This window comes from Biomphalaria glabrata, chromosome 12 (genome assembly GCF_947242115.1).
Source record: "Biomphalaria glabrata chromosome 12, xgBioGlab47.1, whole genome shotgun sequence".
Taxonomy (NCBI): Eukaryota; Metazoa; Mollusca; class Gastropoda; family Planorbidae; genus Biomphalaria; species Biomphalaria glabrata.
The window spans coordinates 21,716,343-21,739,533 of NC_074722.1; the positions used below are offsets into that span (position 1 = coordinate 21,716,343).

The window sequence follows — 23,191 nt, forward strand, 5'->3', positions numbered from 1 at the left end:
TTGGGGTACTCAGGAGAAGTGTGTCCTGCTCTGGAGATATTTGGGCTAAGTATATTTTTAATCATTATTGTCTTTTGTATATTTTTAATCATTATTGTATTTTGTATATTTTTATTAATTCATAGATAGGCTATAGCCTCAAAGGGTTTCCAGGTAGTATATTTTAACCCTGATGTTTTGCATCTTGGGGTATTCCCAAACGTGACGTATTTTCTAGCCCTGTGTCTGTGATGGATTCTATAGCTCATCAAGACCTTTTTTTGGCTAAAAGTGGCTGAGTTGGCCAGAAACCTAGACCTTAGAGTGGCTAAAAGTGGCTATTTGTTGGCCTGAAGCCTGTGACCTTCGAGTGGCTAAAAGTGGTCTTATGTTGACCTGATGCCTGTGACTTTAGAAGTTTTCTTTTTTTTCAACACTGATGTGTTATTTCCCGAATCAGACGACATATTGCCTTATGGAATATGTATTTATTTGTAATATATGATTTGTGAGGTGTGCCATACTATTTTGAAGTGTGTGATTTTTGTTTTTATTGAGGCCCGTGAGCATAAGACTTTTCATGTCAATAAACTATTTGTATATATGTTTACCTGAGACTTTGTTAAGTCTTATGAATCGCATACATTAGTGTAATTATATACCTAGAGGTTATACTTAATAACCTTAATAACCTAGGAAATACAATACTAGGGACCAAAATATCGCTGAACGAACGTGTCATCCACTTAAACACAGATCAGTTGATCTTAAAAACCTAATTCTAGCTCTTGGTCTTATGGGAACTCGTTATTAGCCAAAAAGTCGCAAGGGAACTATTATTGACGTTACATCTCATTGACTAGTTTTAGCTCTACTCGCTACTATTCCTAGATCACATTTGTTATGTGGGATTCGTGGTCGAGAGGCTAAGTACGCTTGAACTTGGCTTGGCTTGGCTACATTTGAAGGGGGCTCGAGGTTAGACACCCGACTCGAGCAGAATTGTGTTTACTGAGCGCCTAAAGGCAGCACGGAAAAACCTTCTCCCAGATACCTCCTCTGGTCCACAAATGAGATTGGACCATAGCGCTCTGAGCATGCTATAGCCATGAAAGTAGCGCTATATAAAAGCTATAATTTATTTATTTATTTATGTAACATGGGGTGCTCTTTAGAAGCGACCTTCATCTTTATGTAACAGACCTGTTTTAGTATCCGAAACAGACGGTGACATTTCATATTTTTATTGAATTATTTTTGGTTAGGTTCAATAAATGGTGTGGGAGAAATAACGTAGAAAACACTTTTGATCAGACAGAGAGAGTTGATATAAGCTTTGTAATGATAGGCTACAATGTGCATGTGATGCTCGGGCAGGGCCTTACATATTAGATGAGAGAGTGCTGACATTCGTGCTTTCTGAGCTGGCTTTGGGTGAACATTGAATGACATAGGAGCTTTCAATCATGGTTTTAGTCCTATTTTAAAGGGAAATAAATAGAGCTTCTCCTTCGTGATCCAAGATGAGCACATTTCTCATTTCCTATGGACTCGAAGATCACTGTAAAGTCCAATCCTCTCTTTAAAAAGCCTTCTGCATACGTGGCATGGGTGGGTTTGGTCAGATGCAGATAGGCCTGCTTCTTCTATCAGCTTTTTGTTGGTTCGGCGCTCTTTCAACCTGACCACTCTTCTTGCTTCAAATCTTGGGACTCCAAGACTCACAGCTTCGTGCCATGAGGAGCAATTGAGAGGAGAGCTAGTACTTCCCAGCCGTGAAATAGTCTACAGTCAACTAATTCCGAATCATGTCAAGATTTTTTAATGAGGAAATTCAAATGCAGCTTTTTTTTTTTTTTTGGACTGCTTTTTCCTACTAGTGACAAGTGGGAAGAATAGGAGGGACACTTGTGTACGGAAGAGGGAAGCAGGATAAACAATGAGGACAAAGCACTGACGGATCCAGGGTGGGCGATCGCCACCCCACCCCCCACTCGGCGGGCGAATTTAACTAGAGAAATCACACACTTTATTTACGAATTCTTTACTTATGTTAATAATATATATTAATTATTTATATTTTAAACTTATTTTTGGATCGCTCCACCTAGTATTTTTGGATCGCTCCACCTAGTATGTAGGATGGCTCCACCTAGTATTTTTGGATCGCTCCACCTAGTATTTTTGGATCGCTCCACCTAGTATTTTTGGATCGCTCCACCTAGTATTTTTGGATCGCTCCACCTAGTATTTTTGGATCGCTCCACCTAGTATTTTTGGATCGCTCCACCTAGTATTTTTGGATCGCTCCACCTAGTATTTTTGGATCGCTCCACCTAGTATTTTTGGATCGCTCCACCTAGTATTTTTGGATCGCTCCACCTAGTATTTTTGGATCGCTCCACCTAGTATTTTTGGATCGCTCCACCTAGTATGTAGGATGGCTCCACCTAGTATATTGAATCGCTCCACCTAGTATGTTGGATGGCTCCACCTAGTATGTTGGATCGCTCCACCTAGTATTTTTGGATCGCTCCACCTAGTATGTTGGATGGCTCCACCTAGTATGTTGGATCGCTCCACCTAGTATTTTTGAATCGCTCCACCTAGTATGTTGGATGGCTCCACCTAGTATGTTGGATCGCTCCACCTAGTATGTTGGATCGCTCCACCTAGTATTTTTGGATCGCTCCACCTAGTATTTTTGGATCGCTCCACCTAGTATTTTTGGATCGCTCCACCTAGTATTTTTGGGTCGCTCCACCTAGTATGTAGGATGGCTCCACCTAGTATTTTTGGATCGCTCCACCTAGTATGTTGAATCGCTCCACCTAGTATATTGAATCGCTCCACCTAGTATGTTGGATGGCTCCACCTAGTATGTTGGATGGCTCCACCTAGTATTTAGTATGTTGGATGGCTCCACCTAGTATGTTGGCCCATTTGGTGTGTGTTGGAGGGGGGGGGGCGATTGCATCAATACCGACCATTAAATTGCGAGTGGTGGGGCGGTCCAATTTTTAAACAATAAATTACAGTTAGTTAACATAATTAGTTACATAGCTATATAATAAAATTTACTTCTTTATATTTTAACCAATCTTTATATTATGTTATTCCCTTCTGGTATCTAGGCCGCTTCTGTGTGTGTGTGTGGGGGGGGGGAAGCGATTGCATCTATTATCCTCCCTACTCTAGACTTATAATGTGTAAGCAGAAATCATGGTGTGCGAATACAATTTGTTGACTATCTTTATAACATGAGCTCCTAATTGATATTTGAACCCATGTGTATAATAAATCACACCACATTCTAATCTCACATTAAATCATTAGTAAATATAAAATGAAAAGAGGGTTGTACCAGGTAGTATGGGCGATTCCCCCCCCCCCCCCCCCGACGGGCAGACTAATACTTTTTCTTTTGTATTATAGTTACGAAATAAGTAAACAAATATAAGCTATATACGCTATAAATTAAATTCTTATATCGAGTTGCCAACCCTTATTCTTCAAAATGCAATCCTATCAATAATTCTAAAAAGAAGAGACGACTCATACATGACAATCGTTTCCACTCTACCGCCACTGACGACAAAAATGGCACTTTATAAAAAACAGAATAGTCAGATATGGCAACTAAGTCTATAGGAATTCAAAATAATTATTTAAAGACTATGTTTTGGAAAGTTTAGAATTCATAAAAAAAAATTTAAGTATAAGAGTAACAATTGAAATGAGTTCTGAAACCAGATATTTTTTCCTATTCGCCTTTTCTCTACCTTTACACAATCTAACAGTTTTCTATTGTATACATGACTTTTGGACTATAACTGACGATTGATATTTGAATCCTAAAGATTAAAAAAAATGAGAGTAGAATTGAATTGGTCTACTTCATTTCACCTTCGTTTTCCGAATGTTTTTTGTTCAGAGCTTTGAACAACAAAATTAATCATTTGTAAATTAATTTTTTTAAATATTATTTTTCTAAGACATTTGTTTTTTCGAAGGCGACCCTCAAAGTCTTAATCTAAATCTTTGAAGTATATTTTCTTTTCAAGGAACGAATCTGTTGTGTTTGCAATAGAGTTAGGGCTCTTGAACAACAGTCCCAAGCACAAAGATTTGTCTGTAAATGCGGTTGAAATAATGGCTAATGTAGGTTCACTAAACCTTAGGAGGGAAAGGTCAGTACTGACTTGCTGTGAGCGGTATTAAAGAAAGATGCAGAAAACGTATTCATATGCAGTCTTTTATGCATCATGCCACTAGACTATCTGATAAAGTTTGCCTCTCCACCAACCGACAAAACATTTCCCCAACTTCCCCCTTGGGGTCGCCCAAAAACCCCAGACATACGATTGAAACTAGTAGATCCTAACGCCACTAAGCTTAGTCGTTCATCTAACGACCTTCAAATTCTAGCACTGGAGACCATTAATGCCTTCAAGCCCAGTGCTACTTTTGCATATACTGATGGGTCGGCATTGATAGATTCTGAAAGAGCAGGCTATGGAGCCTACATCGACTTTCTTGGCTCTTACTCAGTCAAAATCTTTGGACCATGTGGTAGTGTTTGCAGATTTGATGCGGAGGCCATGGCAGTCTGTGAAGCCTTAAAGGTCATTGACTCTCAATTCGGCGAGGGGCATTTGAGGGCAACACAGATTGCTGTGGTCACTGACTCAAAATCTGTATTACAGGCTTTGCAAAGCCCTGGACCATGGCGCTTCAATATCGACACCGTTATCATGGCTTCACACAACATAGAACAACGCTATGGCACCCCTGTAATAATGCAGTGGGTACCGAGTCACATAGGTGTGACTGGCAACACTATTGCAGACTCCTTGGCCCACCAGGGAGGGCAAATTCCACCCACTGGTCAGGCTGTTAGTTTTCATCATACTCTGGCTATAATTCAAAATGGAAAGGTGGTTTGAGTGCTGGGACAAGTCCTAAAAAGCCTGCGAAGTCTGGGAGCGCATGAGGCGCCCTGACCGCACTTCCCCATGGTGGAGGCTGTCCAGGCCTGAGCAAACTATTATAGCACAGTGCAGGACAGGCCACTGTCCTGTAGGCTCATATTTCTCATGGCTATGGCCAAATTTCGATTCACGATGCCCCCGCTGCGGGGAAGAAGAGGAAACCGTGCCTCATATTCTGTTTGACTGCCCTAGACTTGCTGATCTCCGTCTCAACAGGTCTGGAAAACCAAAAATTCTTGACCTGTATGGTGACATGTATGCACTACGCAAGACAGCAGGGTTTCTGTCCAGGGCCTTTGGAAGAGAGTATTTGAGCCTCTCAAGCCCTCACTCGAATGGAGTTTAATGATGAGGGCCTATAAATTTACATTATAATTTTAAAAAGTAAAAACATTATTGAAAACGTTTCAAAAAAACAGTCGAATATCCAAAGAGCGTTTAACCATCGTTCTGTTGGCGTCTTATTCTGACCAAAAAAAAAAAGCCTACTACAAGAAGTCTCGCTTAACATGTAGATAATATTAGATAAATACGCGTAATAAAGATATACTTACATTATTGGATGGCTGCCTGGTTGTGCGTTTTGCGAGCTGGACTGTCGTTCAGATTTATCGATGGTCCAGGGTTCAAACCCTGCCCGTTCCCATCCCCCGTCGTCCTGCGGGAGGTTTGGACTAGGAAGTAAACTATCTTCAACTCTGAAGGAATATCCGAAACATGTAAAACATTTTACAAACAAATATTACTTGTATCTCGATTGTCCCTCACACTTCACTATCGGCCATCCCCCCCCCCTGTACTGTAAGTACATTTGACCTGACTTTTTAAATAGGATGAAAAATGAGCTGTCACGAGAATGTGTTTCTCTGTGTTTCTGGCAGTGAACGCTTGGCGTTGGGGCTCCAACGTGACTGTTTGTTTGCCGAAGTTTGAGAAACACTTCTCTGGTTGTAATATGATCATTTTTTTAATCTCTTTTATATATATTATGTTAGGGTTAGGTTTGGAAAAAAATCGCCCCCCCCCCTCCACTCAAATGTTCTGTATCCGCTAGTGGGGCAAAGGGGTGCGAGCGATTAGTGTTAAACGGGTGGGTAAGGCGGTTAAATGTTATATAAACAAATTTCGTCACTAATTTGACTCACACTTACCAATATAGACATTCACAACGAGTTTCCAACAGAGACAGAGATAGACTGTAACTAATTAGGACTTATCAATATAGACATTCACAACGAGCTTCCAACAGAGACAGAGATAGACTGTAACTAATTAGGACTTATCAATATAGACATTCACAACGAGCTTCCAACAGAGACAGAGATAGACTGTAACTAATTAGGACTTATCAATATAGACATTCACAACGAGTTTCCAACAGAGACAGAGATAGACTGTAACTAATTAGGACTTATCAATATAGACATTCACAAAGAGTTTCCAACAGAGACAGAGATAGACTGTAACTAATTAGGACTTATCAATATAGACATTCACAACGAGTTTCCAACAGAGACAGAGATAGACTGTAACTAATTAGGACTTATCAATATAGACATTCACAAAGAGCTTCCAACAGAGACAGAGATAGACTGTAACTAATTAGGACTTATCAATATAGACATTCACAACGAGTTTCCAACAGAGACAGAGATAGACTGTAACTAATTAGGACTTATCAATATAGACATTCACAAAGAGTTTCCAACAGAGACAGAGATAGACTGTAACTAATTAGGACTTATCAATATAGACATTCACAACGAGCTTCCAACAGAGACTTAGGTAAAGACTTACCAAGATTATGAAGACCAAGAAGATGTTCAAAAACAAGCTGATCGTAGCGTTGACCGCTAAAACACTGGTGACAACCAAAAGTACCATGTCTGACTGGTGAATGTTGTTCTGTGTGGAGATGTCCGGTCTAGGCAAGGTAAAGGTGGTCAATGTAGCATTAGTCTCCGTCCAGTTGAAATCAAAGGACATCGTCTGCCAGAAATACTCAAGTTTGACATGTATTCAGTCAGACAGTCTCATGCATTACAAAGTGACAGATGCAGAAAGATTACACAGACGTCTGTTTCACATTTTCAGTTCAACGGATGCGTTAAAGGAAAGAAAAACCATTGTTATGAGCTGCTAAATATAGCACTTGCCAATGCTAGGCGCTGTGTAACCATGGCAACTGCAAACTATCGGCGATCACGCAGACTTTTTTTTAAATATATCAAGTAAAACTATATTAAGCTTAGAGGTCAATGGACAATTCTTGAATGATACTAGACAAGTAGATGGGGGACTACAGGATGTGTGTCATTAGGACGTGAAGCTGTAGTGATTTGACCTGCTAAACTTGTGTTTTTGGAAAGGGTCAAAAGTTTAAAAACAATATTTGATGAAAGTCAAAAGCCACATTAACTAAACCAGACTTCTATATGTTACAATTTTGATTTATTATCTAGTCATAGGCATGACGTGAATATAATATGTGACGTAGACATTTGTTTTCAGTGTCCAGGTACAGCTCAATCTTTTTGTTTTGAAACGTTAAAATATCCCATTCACAAACTATGTCTAAGAAATACAATAAAAAAGTAGGTCTACAACAACTGTATCAAACAGTTGAACACGAAGCCTATTTAATATTAAAAATAAATTTGAAATATCACGTTGAAAAATCTATTTAAAGAATGAAAAGAAAGTATATACACATTAACACCACTATCAATATTTTCTTCTGATTTATTCTCCCCCCCCCCCCCACCATTGGCTTTGCTTCTGTTTTGGTAATGCAGATTTTATTAAGCTGTTTGAAAATGTTAAGATTATTAAGATCATATGCAATAAAATAAATATAAAGACGAAAAACTTTAAAAATTACATTTTTAAAAGACTACAACTTTAAATAAAATATTATAGGGCCTATCTGAAATGGGGAATCCAACTCGTGATGTTGACACCGTCTGCTTCTTAATCGAACGATTCTACCAATTAGGCCAGCGGGTATAGTACAAGATATTTATTATTTAGTTATACGTTTATTACACGTAGAACTCGATCAAGTCTAGATATAGATCTACTTCTAAGATCTAGTGTAAATATCTAGTGTAAATATATATCTACTTCTAAATCTAGCATCTTGACGTATGTAGATATGTAAATGTAGATCTACTTCTAAGATCTAGTGTAAATATCTAGTGTAAATTTAGATCTACTTCTAAATCTAGCATCTTGACGTAATCTTTATTAGATTGACGTAAAAATGTAAGCGACGCTTAGATAATCTATCAATATACTTAAAGAAACTTACAATTTAATTAATGACACTGTAAAAAAATTTCATTGGAAGTTACTATTTTGTTTACTATCATTTGCATTCGAGGATAAATGATAGGCCTACAAAAAAACATAATCAGATTCATGTTTAACATTGTAATCGTCGCAGCATTAACATTTGTAACAGGTTTAATTAGTCCAGCAAATGGCGCGGCGAAACGTGCGCCATTGCAGAATCATAGGTATTGTTTCTATGGCAAAGATTTACCCACGTAAAAGTACATCCGTTTATTACCAAGTAATATGCCATCATGTTATTGTAGATTGTATTCCTATAATGAAGCAACCCATGAAACTAGATCTCTATGACATTAGTGAAAACACGGTTGGGGGGTCGCCACATAGTGAGAAATTGTAAAAAGGGATCGCGGAACTAAAAAGGTTGAGAAGACGATACGCACAATTTTTCCTGAACATTAATTGAATCAATAATGCCTACACCTTCGGAAATTGCCGATTGCGATTGTCCTTTCAAATCGATGTTGGATCTAGACCTAGATTTAGTCTCTAGCCAAATTTACATTTATTTTTTACTTTGAACAAATATAACGGTCAAATTAGAGCTTTCTCCATGTGGCCAACGAGCTAGTAATTCTTTTCTCAGCGATATAGGCCTACATAAACTGTTACATTTATAGGAAATCGTTAGAGTAGTGTTCGAGATCAGTGTCCACCCAGATTCCTCCATGAAGGTCTGACTTGAATAGGGGTATTGTAAAAATGTAGATCTAATTGTAAAAAAATAAATATACAAATAAACAAAATGTAGATTTAATTGCACATAAATAAAATGTAGATCTAATTGTACATAAACAATATAAAAATCTACAGTAGATCAGTGTGTCCCAGCATTAAGCTAGCTGCCTAGGTGTCGCCCTAACTGAGAGGCTAACAGACTATTTCGCTCTATGCTTGGAGAAGTGCGTGGTCCAACGTGAACTTCGAGATTTAATCATATCCCTATACAAAAGGGTGACAAGTCTAACTGTTCAAACTATTGAGGCATAACACTTCTGCCAGTAGCAGAAAAGATCTTTGCACGAGCCTTGTTCCGTGGGGTATGTCTGTTACGTCGACCACCTTTTTGCTCACAAAAAAAAAAACACTCCCTTTGGCAAACGTTCGTTTCTCATACTTGACACAAGCCTAGCCCTCTATATTGTCCATACTGTTTAACCTCCATTTGTCAATGATGGTGCGTTTAAGAGCCAGTGTGATTTAAATCAGTATCAACCAAGCGTTAGTTCTTTCAACCCTTCTTTATGGATCTGAGACATGGGTACTTTACAGAAAGCAACGAAGACTTCTTGAACGCACCATCAATGACAAATGGAGGTTAAACAATATGGACAATATAGAGGGCTAGGCTTGTGTCAAGTATCAGAAACGAACGTTTGCAAAGGAAGTGTTTTTTTTTGTGAGCAAAAAGGTGGTCGACGTAACAGACATACCCCACGGAAACGCTTTGAAAACCAGCTTAGGCGCCAACTTGCACCTTGCTGCAGGCGGCTTCAGAATGAGGCAGCTGAAGATCAAGGCCACATGTCACACATTTGAGACCAAAGAAAATCCACTGCAGAGGACAGATGTAGACAGGAAATAGAGAATCTAATTCGACCACCGGCGCACAATGGTTATGTCTGTGTTGGTTGTGACAAAATATGTAGGTCGCAGCTGGGGCTGCGTAGCCACATAAAATATTTCACTTCTCATTAATCTTTGGACTCGAAGACAAGCTTTATTAGTTATACACTATTTGTTTCCTCCACCCTCGACAATGATAATCTAGGATTATAAAGATCTATTATTATAATTATTATTGTTATTTAAAAATAAAAATCTGTCACAATAAGTTCCATCTCTCAGGCGTCAGAGATATATATAATTTGAATAATTTGATCTTATATAAATCGTCCGGATACAATATGACTTACGTACTTGAAAATTCACACTCCATTAAATTTTAAAAATTATTATGGAATCATCATTGATGGTAATGATTCCGCACAAAACGCTTTTGTTCCGTTGCATGAAATAGTTATTGTATAAGCCCATCTCTTTATTCGTATCAAAACTAAGAATAATATTAACAATTTAATGTTCCTAAACATGACAATCCTTTGGACTGTGATAATAAAATGAAGTTTCTATTGAAAATTACTGTACGATAGTGATAAGAGAAAAAAAAGTAGAAAAGAAAAACTAAAATCAATACTAAGCAAGAGACATGAAGTTATTATTAACTCCTCGTGATGTAAAACGTCATGTGACCATATTCTCGTCTGCTTGTCTGTGGGATACAAATATGCCAGTTTGTACTTGAATAGCGGTTCACGCTAGGATTTTATTGCATTCATGTAGAATCAGCGGGAAAGGTTTAGTGAAAAATTGATTAAAAATCTATTTATATTTTTAAAAAGAGAATGATAGATCTCGTCAAAATGTGACTAATTACTGAGTAGTAGTGTAGTTTTACATTAATGTTGCCATTCTATGATAAGAGTGCGTTTTAAATGCAATGTATTGATAAAGGCAAAGATGTGTACAAGTCTCCCAGTATATAGCTTTCAAACATTTTTGAACTAGTATGACTCGATGAGGAGCAGATTTTGATTTCCTATACATATCTAGGGTATTAATGCGTTGTCTTGGTATAAATTGATTGTAAGACTGAACTCTTGACATCCAGCTATCAAAGCATTTTCTAGCCTTTGTATTCTTTCTTTTAAATGGGGTGGTGAGTGCCGCATTTTCGTCGAACATCAGTTCCCTAATCAAGATACGCTGTCTTTTCGGCTTGGCTTTCTTGAAGTCGAGCCAGGTTAAAAAGCTTTCCATCGGATCTACTGTGGATATATACGCCAGGCTTACATAGATATAATAGCGTTGTTGAGTACAAATTTTAAAAAAGATGCTTAATTGTTCACAAGTCCTCTAGAACAGGGGCGGGCCGGGTGTCAAATTCGGCCCTGGCATTATCATATGATCGGCCAATAAATTGATTGCAAAATGATGTACATCTTATTGTTCTATTAAGTCCGCCATGTTACAGTCCCCAGCCCGGCTGCGAAAAGAGGAGGGTTGGGCGTAGGGCTAGCTACCCTACTCTGTAGAAAAACCACTAGCTACAGAAACACCAAACAGCAAATCAACAGAAGTCACGGACCTGGGAGAGGATGGACCTCCAGCTGGAAGGTTTATGACGCATGTCAGTGAAAGCCAGAGTCATTTGGAAGCTGACATGCCGAAGACCATCATCTCTACCAGAACAACCACCACCATCGGTACATGGAACGTCCGGACCATGTATGAGACTGGGAAGACAGCGCTATTGGCAGCTAAGATGAAAAGGTACAAGCTCACCACCATCCTAGGAATCAGTGAGTCAAGATGGACTGATTCCGGGCAGGAAAGACTTTGGGTGAGCTACTTTTATACTCAGGACATGAGCAAGAGGCTACACACACCCAGGGAGTAGCCCTGATACTGTCTAAGCAGGCTCAGATAGCACTTATCGGATGAGAAGCACATGGACCACGAATAATAACAGCCTCATTCCACACAGTAAAGAAGAGGATTAACTTAGATATTGTCCAATGCTACACCCCAACAAATGACAGTGAAGAGGAGGAGAAGGAAAAATGTTACAACAGGCTGACTACCATCATACTTGACAGACCTAAAAAGAACATCCTTATCATACTGAGTGACTTCAACGCTAAGGTTGGTAATGACAGCAGAGGATATGAGAGATCATGGGAAAACATGGACTAGGTGAGAGAATGAAAATGGATAGAGATTTGCAGATATGTGTGCCACGAGCAACTTAGTGATTGGAGGAACTGTCTTCCCACACAAACGAATACACAAAGCAACGTGGATATCACCAGACCTATCAACAGAGAACCAAATAGATTATATCACCAGACCTATCAGCAGAGAACCAAATAGACCATATCACCAGACCTATCAACAGAGAACCAAATAGACCATATCACCAGACCTATCAACAGAGAACCAAATAGACCATGTCTGTATTGGGAAGAAGTTCCGTCGATCTCTTCAGGTTGTACGTGTAAGACAAGGAGCAGATGTTGCTTCAGATCATCATCTTCTGTGAGCTGAGTAAAACTGAAGCTGAAGAAGACTTGGACAACTGGGCCCAACCAACGCCAACACTACAATACTATTGCGCTGAAAGACTGTAAAAAACAGGAAGAGTTCAAAGTCACCTTATCTAACAAGCTCCAGCTCCTAGAAGAGCTGCTAGAGGAGGAGACAGTAGATCAGGCGTGGCAGAAAGTTAAAGAAACAGTAACCTCCACATGCCAAGAAATCCTGGGATGACTTGCAGAATACTGCATAGCATACAACTGACAGAGGCATTTGAAGTCCAAACAGAAGTGAGACAAGGCTGTTTACTCTCTCCCTTCTTGTTTCTACTAGCCATACATTGGGTCTTGAAGACAGCAACAGACCAGAAGCGGAATGGTATACAGTGGACACTGTGGAGACAGCTAGATGACCTTGACTTTGCAGACGACTTGGCTATTCTTTCTCTCACACAGCAGCAGATGATGAAAAAGATAACTGTTGTTGCAGACAATTCAGCTAGAATGGGTCTTACCATAAACAGAGGGAAGAGCAAGGTGTTCAAGATAAAGACATCCAACAAGACACCCATTACAGTCCAAGGTGAGGTGCTGGATGAGGTGGAAAGCTTCACCTATTTCGGCAGTATCATAGACCACCAAGGAGGAACAGATGCAGATGTCAGAACCCGAATTGTTAAAGCTCGAGCAGCCATCCATCAGCTGAAGAACACCCGGGGATCTAGGGAAATAAGCACCACCACCAAGATCAGGCTCTTTAACACTATTGTTAAGCCAGTACTACTTTATGGAGCAGAGACCTAAAGAACCACCATCACCACCATAAAAAAATCCAAGTATTCATCAATACCTGCCAGAGAAAGATTCTTATGATCCGCTGGCCAGACAAGATCTCGAATAAGGAACTGTGGCAAAGAACAAAATAGCAGCCCATTGAAGTAGATACCCTTCAGAGACGCTGGAGATGGATAGGTCACACCCTTTGCAAGCCTGCATCCAACATAACAAGGCAAGCCCTAACCTGGAACCCCCAAGGAAAGAGGAAGAAGGGACGGCCCAGGAATACATGGCGCCGTGATCTGGAAGCAGATGCCAAGCAGATGGGCAAGACGTGGGGACGGTTGGAGAGACTCGCTCAGAGCCGACATGCCTGGAGGAAGCTGGTTGGTGGCCTATTAAATAATAATAATTAAAGTTTGGATAATGCAATCAAAACTAAACGCAAGAATGCAAACATAGGTTAATGAAGCCTAATTTATCGTTTGTATTGCTACATCTAGATTGGTCGATAATGCTTTCGTTTCTTTGTTCAAAACTAATATATGGAGTGAGTCTTCCAAACGATCAAGAAGAAAAGTTTTGACGTCATATGAAAAAATTATGACGAAGCGCAAGGGGAGATCACTATACTGCACAAGAAAATAATTTAGCGAAAATGACGTCATCACCTATTGATGAAAACGGCGATATTAGATAGTGAACATTTTTACTATGCAACTAAATAATTAGTTGCGACATGGATAACATTGCTGGTGAACTTCTAAAGATTGGAGTGGATAACATTCCTGGTGAACTTCTAAAAGTTGGAGTGGACAACATTCCTGGTGAACTTCTAAAGATTGGAGTGGATAACATTCCTGGTGAACTTCTAAAAGTTGGAGTGGACAACATTCCTAGTGAACTTCTAAAGGTTGGAGTGGACAACATTCCTGGTGAACTTCTAAAGGTTGGAGGAGAAATCATATGCGCACTTTTTAAGATTTGCAGCAAAATCTGGCAATCAGGAGATGTTAATACTTGATATTTGTAAGTTATAGTCCTTGGTCATTGTGAGTTTTGCGTCTTTTGTTGTGAACAAGCAGTCCATGCCCAAGATGACGTCCAGTGATGAATGAATCAAGTATTCGGCCAACATTGACAGTCGTTGTCTTGATTCTTAATACCCACTCAACATGGTGGCAGCGGAAAGTGAACCACGTAATGGCTTTCACTCTCGCTAGAAATAGAAGATTGAGAGCTATATCGGATAGTCTAACCCCTCCCCCCAAGGTCACGTACGCTTCGGGCTATCAAGAGAGACAACCGAGAGATTAATACATCAGATAGTAGAGACAGAGTTACACAAGATGTCGGAAAACCTACTGACGCCCCCCCCCCCCCCATTGCCTGGAAGTAACGGAGGGGAATGTTAGCGAAAATTTCAGACGGTATATCTGCAGGCGCGGGAGCCTACGGAAGGCCCAAGAACCAACAGAAGGCCATCGTACTGCATTGTGCGGCCCACAGGCCATAGAAGTCAGTGACCAATTTACATACCAGGAAGGAGAGGACGAGTGCGACCCAGACACATTTTTGAAAAAGCTGCATGACTATTGCAACCCCAGGGACAATGAGGTAATAGAAACGTTCCGCTTTTGGAAGTTACCTATCTGCTCCACATTTGAGACCTTCTTAACACAACTAAAGTCTCAGGCAAACAAATGCAACTTCAAAGAGCCAGACAGAATGATTCGGGACAAAATAGTATTCTTATCAGACAGGAAGGTACAGGAAAAACTCCTGTCATGCTCAGAGCTGTCCCTGAAAAGAACCATTGAAATTTGCAGAGCCTTCGAGCAATAAATGACCAAGCGTGGACGAAATCAGAGGAGAAGCTCAGGCTCGCATTGATAAATTGGAAAGAAAATCACAGAAGGCAGCAGCAACACCCCCAGAGTGTCGATTTTGTGGACGAAACCACCCTTTCAACAAAACAGCATGCCCGGCTTGGGGACAGACATGCAAGAAAGTGCAACAGAGTAAAAGGAAGCACACTTGTACACAAAGCGTCAGGGTACGAGTCAGGGTAGTTAAATACAATAAATGCACTCAATTTGACAAGAGAAAAGCTCACGGCTGAATTAGTAGTAAATGGTCAAAGAGTGAAATTCCCGTTAGACACAGGAGCTGAAGTCAACATCATTTGTAAAAGATTTGTCAAGAGATGTCAAGCAGTGGAGACCATATAAACTCTAAGAATGTGGAACATGACTGAACAGAAGCCAGAAGGAGTTGCTGATTTACCAATGACCAACCCAAAAACTGGGAAAACAACTTTAGTGAAATTCGTCGCCATTGGAAATAATTTTCAATGCCTCCTAGGATTTAGAACGTGTCAAGAACTGGACCTCATTACACTTAACAACAATTTCGCCTCACAAGTACAGTCAACCAACGATAACCTAGGTGACCTAGGAGAAGTGAAACTAACCATTGATACCAGCAAGTCTACGTGCCACAATATTTCTTTCGCACACAGAGACAAAGTCAAGAAAGAGCTTGATGTACTCGTGAAGAGAAAATACTGGTCCCGGTAGAGGAGCCAACGGATTGGGTCAGTCAAATGGCCATTGTTCAGAAAAAAATGGAGATTTTCGAATCTGTATAGACCCACAACACTTGAACAGAGTCTTGAAAAGGCAGCATTACAGACCTCACATTTGAAGATACCCTACCCCAGTTCAAGAACGCCAAAGTCGAAACTCGTCGTTAAAGAAGCCATTCGGACTATGTGTCAGTTGAGAAATCTTCCAAAGAAAACTGTCACAAGCACCTGAAGGCCTGAGCGGCTGCATCAATGTTGCCGACGACATGATTGTAGTTGGTTGTGGCAGGACAATGGAAGAGGCGTTGTGGGACCATAAGGCAAAACTGGAAAATCTGCGAGAAAGATGCAAAAGAAAATCTATAATACTGGACTGTGACAGGTGGGGAAATGTGATGTGTGTTTGGCGCGTTTTATGTCTAGGGGATGATTATTTTTAAAGCTATCACACACCAACCTATCAGCATATGAATCGGGAGCAGACACGCAACGAGACAAGCAATGAAAGATAGATACAAAAGTTAAAAATGAAGAATATTTATTTACATAAATATACATATAAGAATAAAAAGGGGGAGGGTTTGCATCTATCTCTAAATAATACTAGATTTAATCATCACTCTTGCATTTAATAAGAGAGTATGTCACTTTGTCCTCTGACTTAGCTGGTTGTCCTGTTGATGTCGCAGCTGGCTGTGTTCCTGGCTTGAGGTTCTGCAGCTGGAGGCGGCGCTCTAGCGGATAGAGGGACGCTGGAGATATAGTTCTTGTGGAGTCTCAATCCCAAGTTCTAATATCTGTAGTGGGCACAGTAGGGCGGGTGGCCGGCTACCGTGGGCACAAGGTTAGTGCGGGCAGAGCTGATCTGCCGTGGGCAGCGTAGTTGACAGGATAAGTCCAGTGAGTTGCAGAGGGTTTGGCTTAGCTATGACGTCTCGCACAGATCTGAGTCTATAGGGACGTCGCACCTGATAAGTCGACAGATGGGCTTGTCGAATAGGCGGGCAATGCCGATAGCGCCAAGTAGTAGAGTTGAGTAGATCTCAGTAGGCAAGTGCAGTGCTGAATAGCACTAAGCACATAAATAGGTAAATAGGCAGGTAAATAGATCGTTGATCCAATAAATAGATAGGCAGACACCTGAGGGAGGCTGCGGATAAATAAAGACAAGTTAGGACATGTCTCTCATGCATCTTATCGATGCCCTCGACTGAGGTGCATTCGTCAGATTGGTAAAATTGCTTTAGAGCACAATGGGGAGATGATGACAAATGGGATTTGGAAAATAGATGGCTGATAGTTAGCAATATAAAAATGTACATAAAAGGGGAAATAATAATATAAAAATGTGCGTAGAAGGGGAGATAATAATCTCAAATAAACAACACAGGTGGATAGAGAAAGAGAGGGGGGGGGGGACATGGGCGGTGGTCAGCGACCCAGATGATTGTTTACATATGACCGTGGGTCGAGAACAATGGAGCGCGCTTGAATGGAGAGGGTGTCCGTTCAAGCGGCGCAACTCTAATTAGAGTAAAATGTGTAAAGGGGAGATAATTCATAACTCTTTTCTAGACGCAGTATCAGTGCGCTAGTAAAATTATCACGGTTGTCAGCCGAGATCAAGAAAATAAAATAAGATGTACAAATATATACATGGTTGCATCAACGATCAATTGGGCAACGTAGCATTAATAGATTAATGCAATTCATACATACATACATAGGACATGTTTATGTTCTCTACTTACGCCAGTGAGAAATACACAATGCACTAATTAAATATAAATGAAATAATAAAATACACATAGTAGTCTCCAGTGAGAAATATGCACAAAGTAACTAAGATGGAACTTGTGATTAAGTTCAGCTTACCACCAGGTATTCCTCTAGGAGAAAGAATGTATGAAGTAGTCCAGACTCGATTGCTCAGATATAATGAGAAAGGAGAGAGAGTCTGACTTGATTTAATTTACCTTATATACAGGCCTGGAGAATGTGGGCGGACACAGGAAATGTCCTAGGCTAAGATTTATCTTACACGTGGGTGGATTTGACTCGAGGTGGGAGTCGCACCTTGGAATATCACGCGGTGTGTTGACCAGGGTAATCTCTTAGATCAAAGAGAGACGTGGGAGAAAGGGGGGGGAGTGACTTGCATTCCACACAAGGTGGTGTCATTTGCGCCCGTCAGACATCCGGCCGGTACGATCAAAGAGAACGTGTCTATCTTTGCCCCGGTCAAGGGAAGATAAGTCGAAAGACGCGGCCTAGCTATCTCCAATGTGGTCAACTAAGTCTAGCCTGGAGAGGAAAAGGTGGTGCGGGTGGAGAAATTGGGGATAGGACGGGGAAATGACTAAAATAAAATAAATAAATAATGAAAAATAATAATTAATGCTATGATAAATTTGAGTGACTCTGACAGCGAGTTTTTGACATGTCACATGGACGAGAGCAAAACATTGGAACAAAAAGAGGCGGTCGAATTCATGGGACACGTCATCAGTGCACAAGGCATTAAATCAGACACCAAGAAGGTGCAGGCCATAGTGGACATGGATCGCCCTACAAACGCGCAGCAAGTCCGACGATTCTGTGGTATGGTGCAGTACCTATCAAAGTTCCTTTGCAACCTGTCAGCCATATCACACCCCCTGCGGGAACTCACCAAGAAAGAAACGGATTTTGATTGGAACGAGGAATGCGAAGTCGCCTTTAGGAAATTACGAGAAATGATAACAACAACCCCGGTGCTGGGTTTCTATAACGCAGCCAAATCCCTCGAAACTCAGGTCAACAGCAGCCAAGATGGGCTTGATGCCGTGTTGATGCAGGAAGGGAAACCATTGGAATATGCCTCACGAGTCTTAACACCAACGGAAAAGAGATGGGCTCAAATTGAGAAAGAACTACTGGCAGTAGTTTTTGGACTTGAGGGGTTCAATCAATACACTTTTGGCAGACCCGTTACAATCCTAAATGAACACAAACCCTAGGCTATCATCTAACAAAAAAACTTAAACCAAGCCCCAAGATGGTTACAGAACCTCATCATGAGAAGCAATATATATGATTTCACATTCAAGTGGGTTCGCGGAAACGAACTGTACATAGCCGACACGTTGTCCCGTGCATACAACACTAAGCTGTACATAGCCGACACGTTGTCCCGTGCATGCAACACTAAGCTGTACATAGCCGACACGTTGTCCCGTGCATACAACACTAAGCTGTACATAGCCGACACGTTGTCCCGTGCATGCAACACTAAGCTGTACATAGCCGACACGTTGTCCCATACAACACTAAGCTGTACATAGCCGACACGTTGTCCCGTGCATACAACACTAAGCTGTACATAGCCGACACGTTGTCCCGTGCATACAACACTAAGCTGTACATAGCCGACACGTTGTCCCGTGCATGCAACACTAAGCTGTACATAGCCGACACGTTGTCCCGTGCATACAACACTAAGCTGTACATAGCCGACACGTTGTCCCGTGCATACAACACTAAGCTGTACATAGCCGACACGTTGTCCCGTGCATACAACACTAAGCTGTACATAGCCGACACGTTGTCCCGTGCATACAACACTAAGCTGTACATAGCCGACACGTTGTCCCATGCATACAACACTAAGCTGTACATAGCCGACACGTTGTCCCATGCATGCAACACTAAGCTGTACATAGCCGACACGTTGTCCCGTGCATACAACACTAAGCTGTACATAGCCGACACGTTGTCCCATGCAACACTAAGCTGTACATAGCCGACACGTTGTCCCATACAACACTAAGCTGTACATAGCCGACACGTTGTCCCATGCATACAACACTAAGCTGTACATAGCCGACACGTTGTCCCATACAACACTAAGCTGTACATAGCCGACACGTTGTCCCATACAACACTAAGCTGTACATAGCCGACACGTTGTCCCATGCAACACTAAGCTGTACATAGCCGACACGTTGTCCCATGCATGCAACACTAAGCTGTACATAGCCGACACGTTGTCCCATACAACACTAAGCTGTACATAGCCGACACGTTGTCCCATGCATACAACACTAAGCCATTTACTGAAGAAATATTGAACCTCAACATCCAACAAATCGTCGATATTCCCGATCCACTGCTAGACCGAATTGAAAGCGAAACGGATGCTGATGAAACTCTACAAGCTTTCCGAAAGACCATTGAAGACGGTTGGCCTGTTAAGAAAACTGCCGCTCCCTCGGCTCTGAGGCCATATTTTGATTTTGCCGAAACCCTGATTATAAGTAATGGAATTATCGTAAAGGGGGAAAGAGTACTCATTCCTAAAAGCATGCGCTCAGAGATAAAGGAGAAGTTACATGCCTCCTATCTAGCATACAATAATGAAGCGGGCGAGGGCTCTGATTCTCTGGCCAGGAATGGCTGCAGAAATCAAACAGGTGTCCAACTCATGCACTGCCTGCCAAGAGAATAAGCCAAGCAATCAAAGAGAAACGTTGTGGCCTCATTATGAAGGAAATGGACCTTGGGAAAAGGTTGGAGCAGACCTAATGGAGATCCGAGGGAGAACATACTTGATCACAGTTGACTACTTCTCAAATTGGATCGAAGCTGACTTATTAACAACATCAACCTCAACCTAACCCATGAGACACCACTAGATGCCTCATCCACAGACTTAACACCACACCCTGCCTTAAAGTCCAGCGCCGGCCCTGATGGGATCCCACTCTTGGCTCATGGAGCAGAGCCTATCGTAAGAAGAAGTGGGCGAACGAGAGGCACCCCTACATGGGCAAGTGGTGACAATCCCTCAAGTTTCTTTGTTTGTTTTTTTTTTTGCTACATTTTTGCTACACCTTTATAGTCTTCAATATTCATGTATATTATGTTCTACGTATTTAATTTATGTTATATATATATATATATTTTGATTTTGTGTACATACCAATGTTGTCTGTTGAATATGTTATCAGTATATCGTAGTATCATCGTGTCCGTGAATGCGAAGAGGTGAAAGAAGGATGTTTTTGTCATGTGTTCATTTTGGAATGTTTGTAGTGAACATGTTTCGTCGATAGAAAGGGAAGGATGTTAATACTTGATATTTGTAAGTTATAGTCCTTGGTCATTGTCAGGTATGCGTCTTTTGTTGTGAACAAGGAGTTCCTACCCAAGGTGGCGTCCAGTGATGAATGAATCAAGTATTTGGCCAACATTGACAGTCGTTGCCTTGATTCTTAATACCCACTCAACAGGGAATAGTCAAAATCCTAGACTCAATCAAACACTCTTCCAAAGACAGAATAGTCACACTTTTGTCAATTTCTCTATCTCGCTGACAGTCGAGTCTGGACTATATCGTTCATTCTTACTTTTAGTGGAATACCTGGTGGTAAGCCGAACTTAATCAAGTTCCATCTTAATTACTTTGTGTATATTTCTTGCTGGATAGTATTATCTGGATTTACTTATTTCATTTATGTTTAATATGTGCATTTTGTATTTCTCACTGACCCTCTCTCAGGTGTCTGCCTATTTGGCCAATTCAACTGACTATTTGGCACTATTTGCCAGTGTACTCGTCAACCTGCATGACTGCCTTCTGGATACTACAAACCTATTAGGCACTACGTTCCCTTAGACCACCTGTCTATGCGAGACGTCATAACTTCGCCTACTTGTGCCCACGGTAGCCGACCGGCCGGCCACCCGCCCTACTGTGCCCAAAACAGATATCAGAACTTTGGATTGAGACTCCACAAGAACTGAATCACCGGCGACCCTAAGAGATAGATGCAATCCCCCTCACATTTTATTCTTCCTTGTATATTTTATGTTAATAAATTTCCATTAATTCTTTTAAGTTTTTGTATCCTTCTCCATTGTTTCTTTTGTTGCTTGCCTGCTCCCGATATATCTCTGATGGCCCAGTGTGTGGCAAACTCAAAATAATCACCAAACAAGCCATTCATACACGAGGGCCGTCACAATTGGTCGTTGAAAGTTGATAACTTTTTAAATTCATGATGAAAACTATTTACAGCAAGAGAAAGTGAGAAAAGAATAAATGAAAAAAAAAAAAGTGGCGTGGAGAATTAAATTACAATTTGAAATAGGCAGGCCTAGTCGTTTCAACGTTTTTATTTAATATGTCAAAACAACAGAAACAAAAATAAAAATAAACTCGTAAGCCTATAGCAATAATTTACGAAAATGAAGCAATCTCTTACAGTTAAAGCCGTGTTGGCTTCTACGGTTTCACATTGTATTGGGAAAAAAATTCAATCATGTACAATGGCTTAGTCTTGATAGTTTCAGCTAGTAGACAATGGTCTGTGGTCAAACTGGATTGTGAATATTTAGTTCCACATAGGTCTAGGTCCTGTCTAGGCGATGGACACTCACGCTAATGATGACATAATGCCGCTCTCTAGGTAACATCTTTCTGCCGAGGTATTAACCGAATTAAGGATGCAATCCACTCAGGGCCGCCGCTACCTATTGTTCAATGTGTGCATTGCACACAGGCGGCCAAATCATTATTTCAAGATTATTTTTTTATATTTTTAGTGTAATAATAATAATAAAATTACTTTTATATTTTATATACATTCTAATGCTTCTATTATCTTTGAAAACTTGCCGGGGGGGGGGGGGGCGATATTCCTACAATAAGTTATTTTGGAAACTGTACAAAGAAAAAAAAAGCGGCACGCGATGGATTCCCATGTTTTTTTTTTTCATAAACGCCGACTCTTCCTGGCCTTGAATTTTCGAGAGTTGTTTGCAATATTTGTTTCGAATTGAATAGCCCGCCCTGTAAGTAGATCTAGTAATTAGAAAGTCAATTTTAAAATATTGTCACTTTTATTTGAAATGGCTGTTAGTTGAAAAAATATTTTTGGCCGATTATAGAGTGTAGATATAGGCCTAGATCCACTTTAAGCTCATTTGTGTTCCATCTTCTTTTAGTAGTAAGTTTCTCAATCTTTGGGTCCTCTATGAGGTGGGGGGGGGGAGTGGCGAGTACCTGACAAAAGGGGGTGTTATAGAGTGTGTGTGTGTGTGTTTCCTAGGCGGCAGGAAGAAGAGGTTAAGCGATTGATTGGTGGTTATGCATTGAGGATGATGAATTTAGCGTAATGCAAATGTGAAACGGCAGACAATCTTGAGACATGAAAGTGTAGAAAAGACGTTGTTTTGTGGTGAGCTAGATTTCGTTTAAATATCAGTATATTTCATTAATAGGCCTACTTCATCTCAATCTCAAGTTATATATGTGACTATTGTAATAACAGTTAGGCTATATTGAGTTTATGTTCACATAAGAAGTTTCTTCAAGTTATTTAAAGTTTATTTAGTAAAAATATAAAACGCCTTTAATGTTTCAATTG

The 23,191-nt window shown here is 40.6% G+C and overlaps 1 protein-coding gene across 5 annotated transcripts in view; it reads right to left on the bottom strand.

Moving 5' to 3' along the window:
* Positions 1-10,501, bottom strand: part of LOC106050198 (uncharacterized) — a 52,211-nt gene extending 41,710 nt beyond the window's left edge. Inside the window, exons 1-2 of one of the 5 annotated variants that reach the window (XM_056007044.1) lie at positions 10,245-10,501; positions 6,768-6,959 (exon numbers count right to left, since the gene is read on the bottom strand). In XM_056007044.1, coding sequence (XP_055863019.1) covers positions 6,768-6,956 — 189 coding nt within the window. In that variant the 5' untranslated portion in view covers positions 6,957-6,959; positions 10,245-10,501. Of the gene's footprint in view, positions 1-5,524; positions 5,691-6,767; positions 7,684-10,244 lie in introns of those variants that run through there. The other 4 variants (XM_056007043.1, XM_056007045.1, XM_056007046.1 and 1 more) reach the window with 4 other exon arrangements.
* Between the last annotated feature and the right edge of the window lie 12,690 nt (positions 10,502-23,191).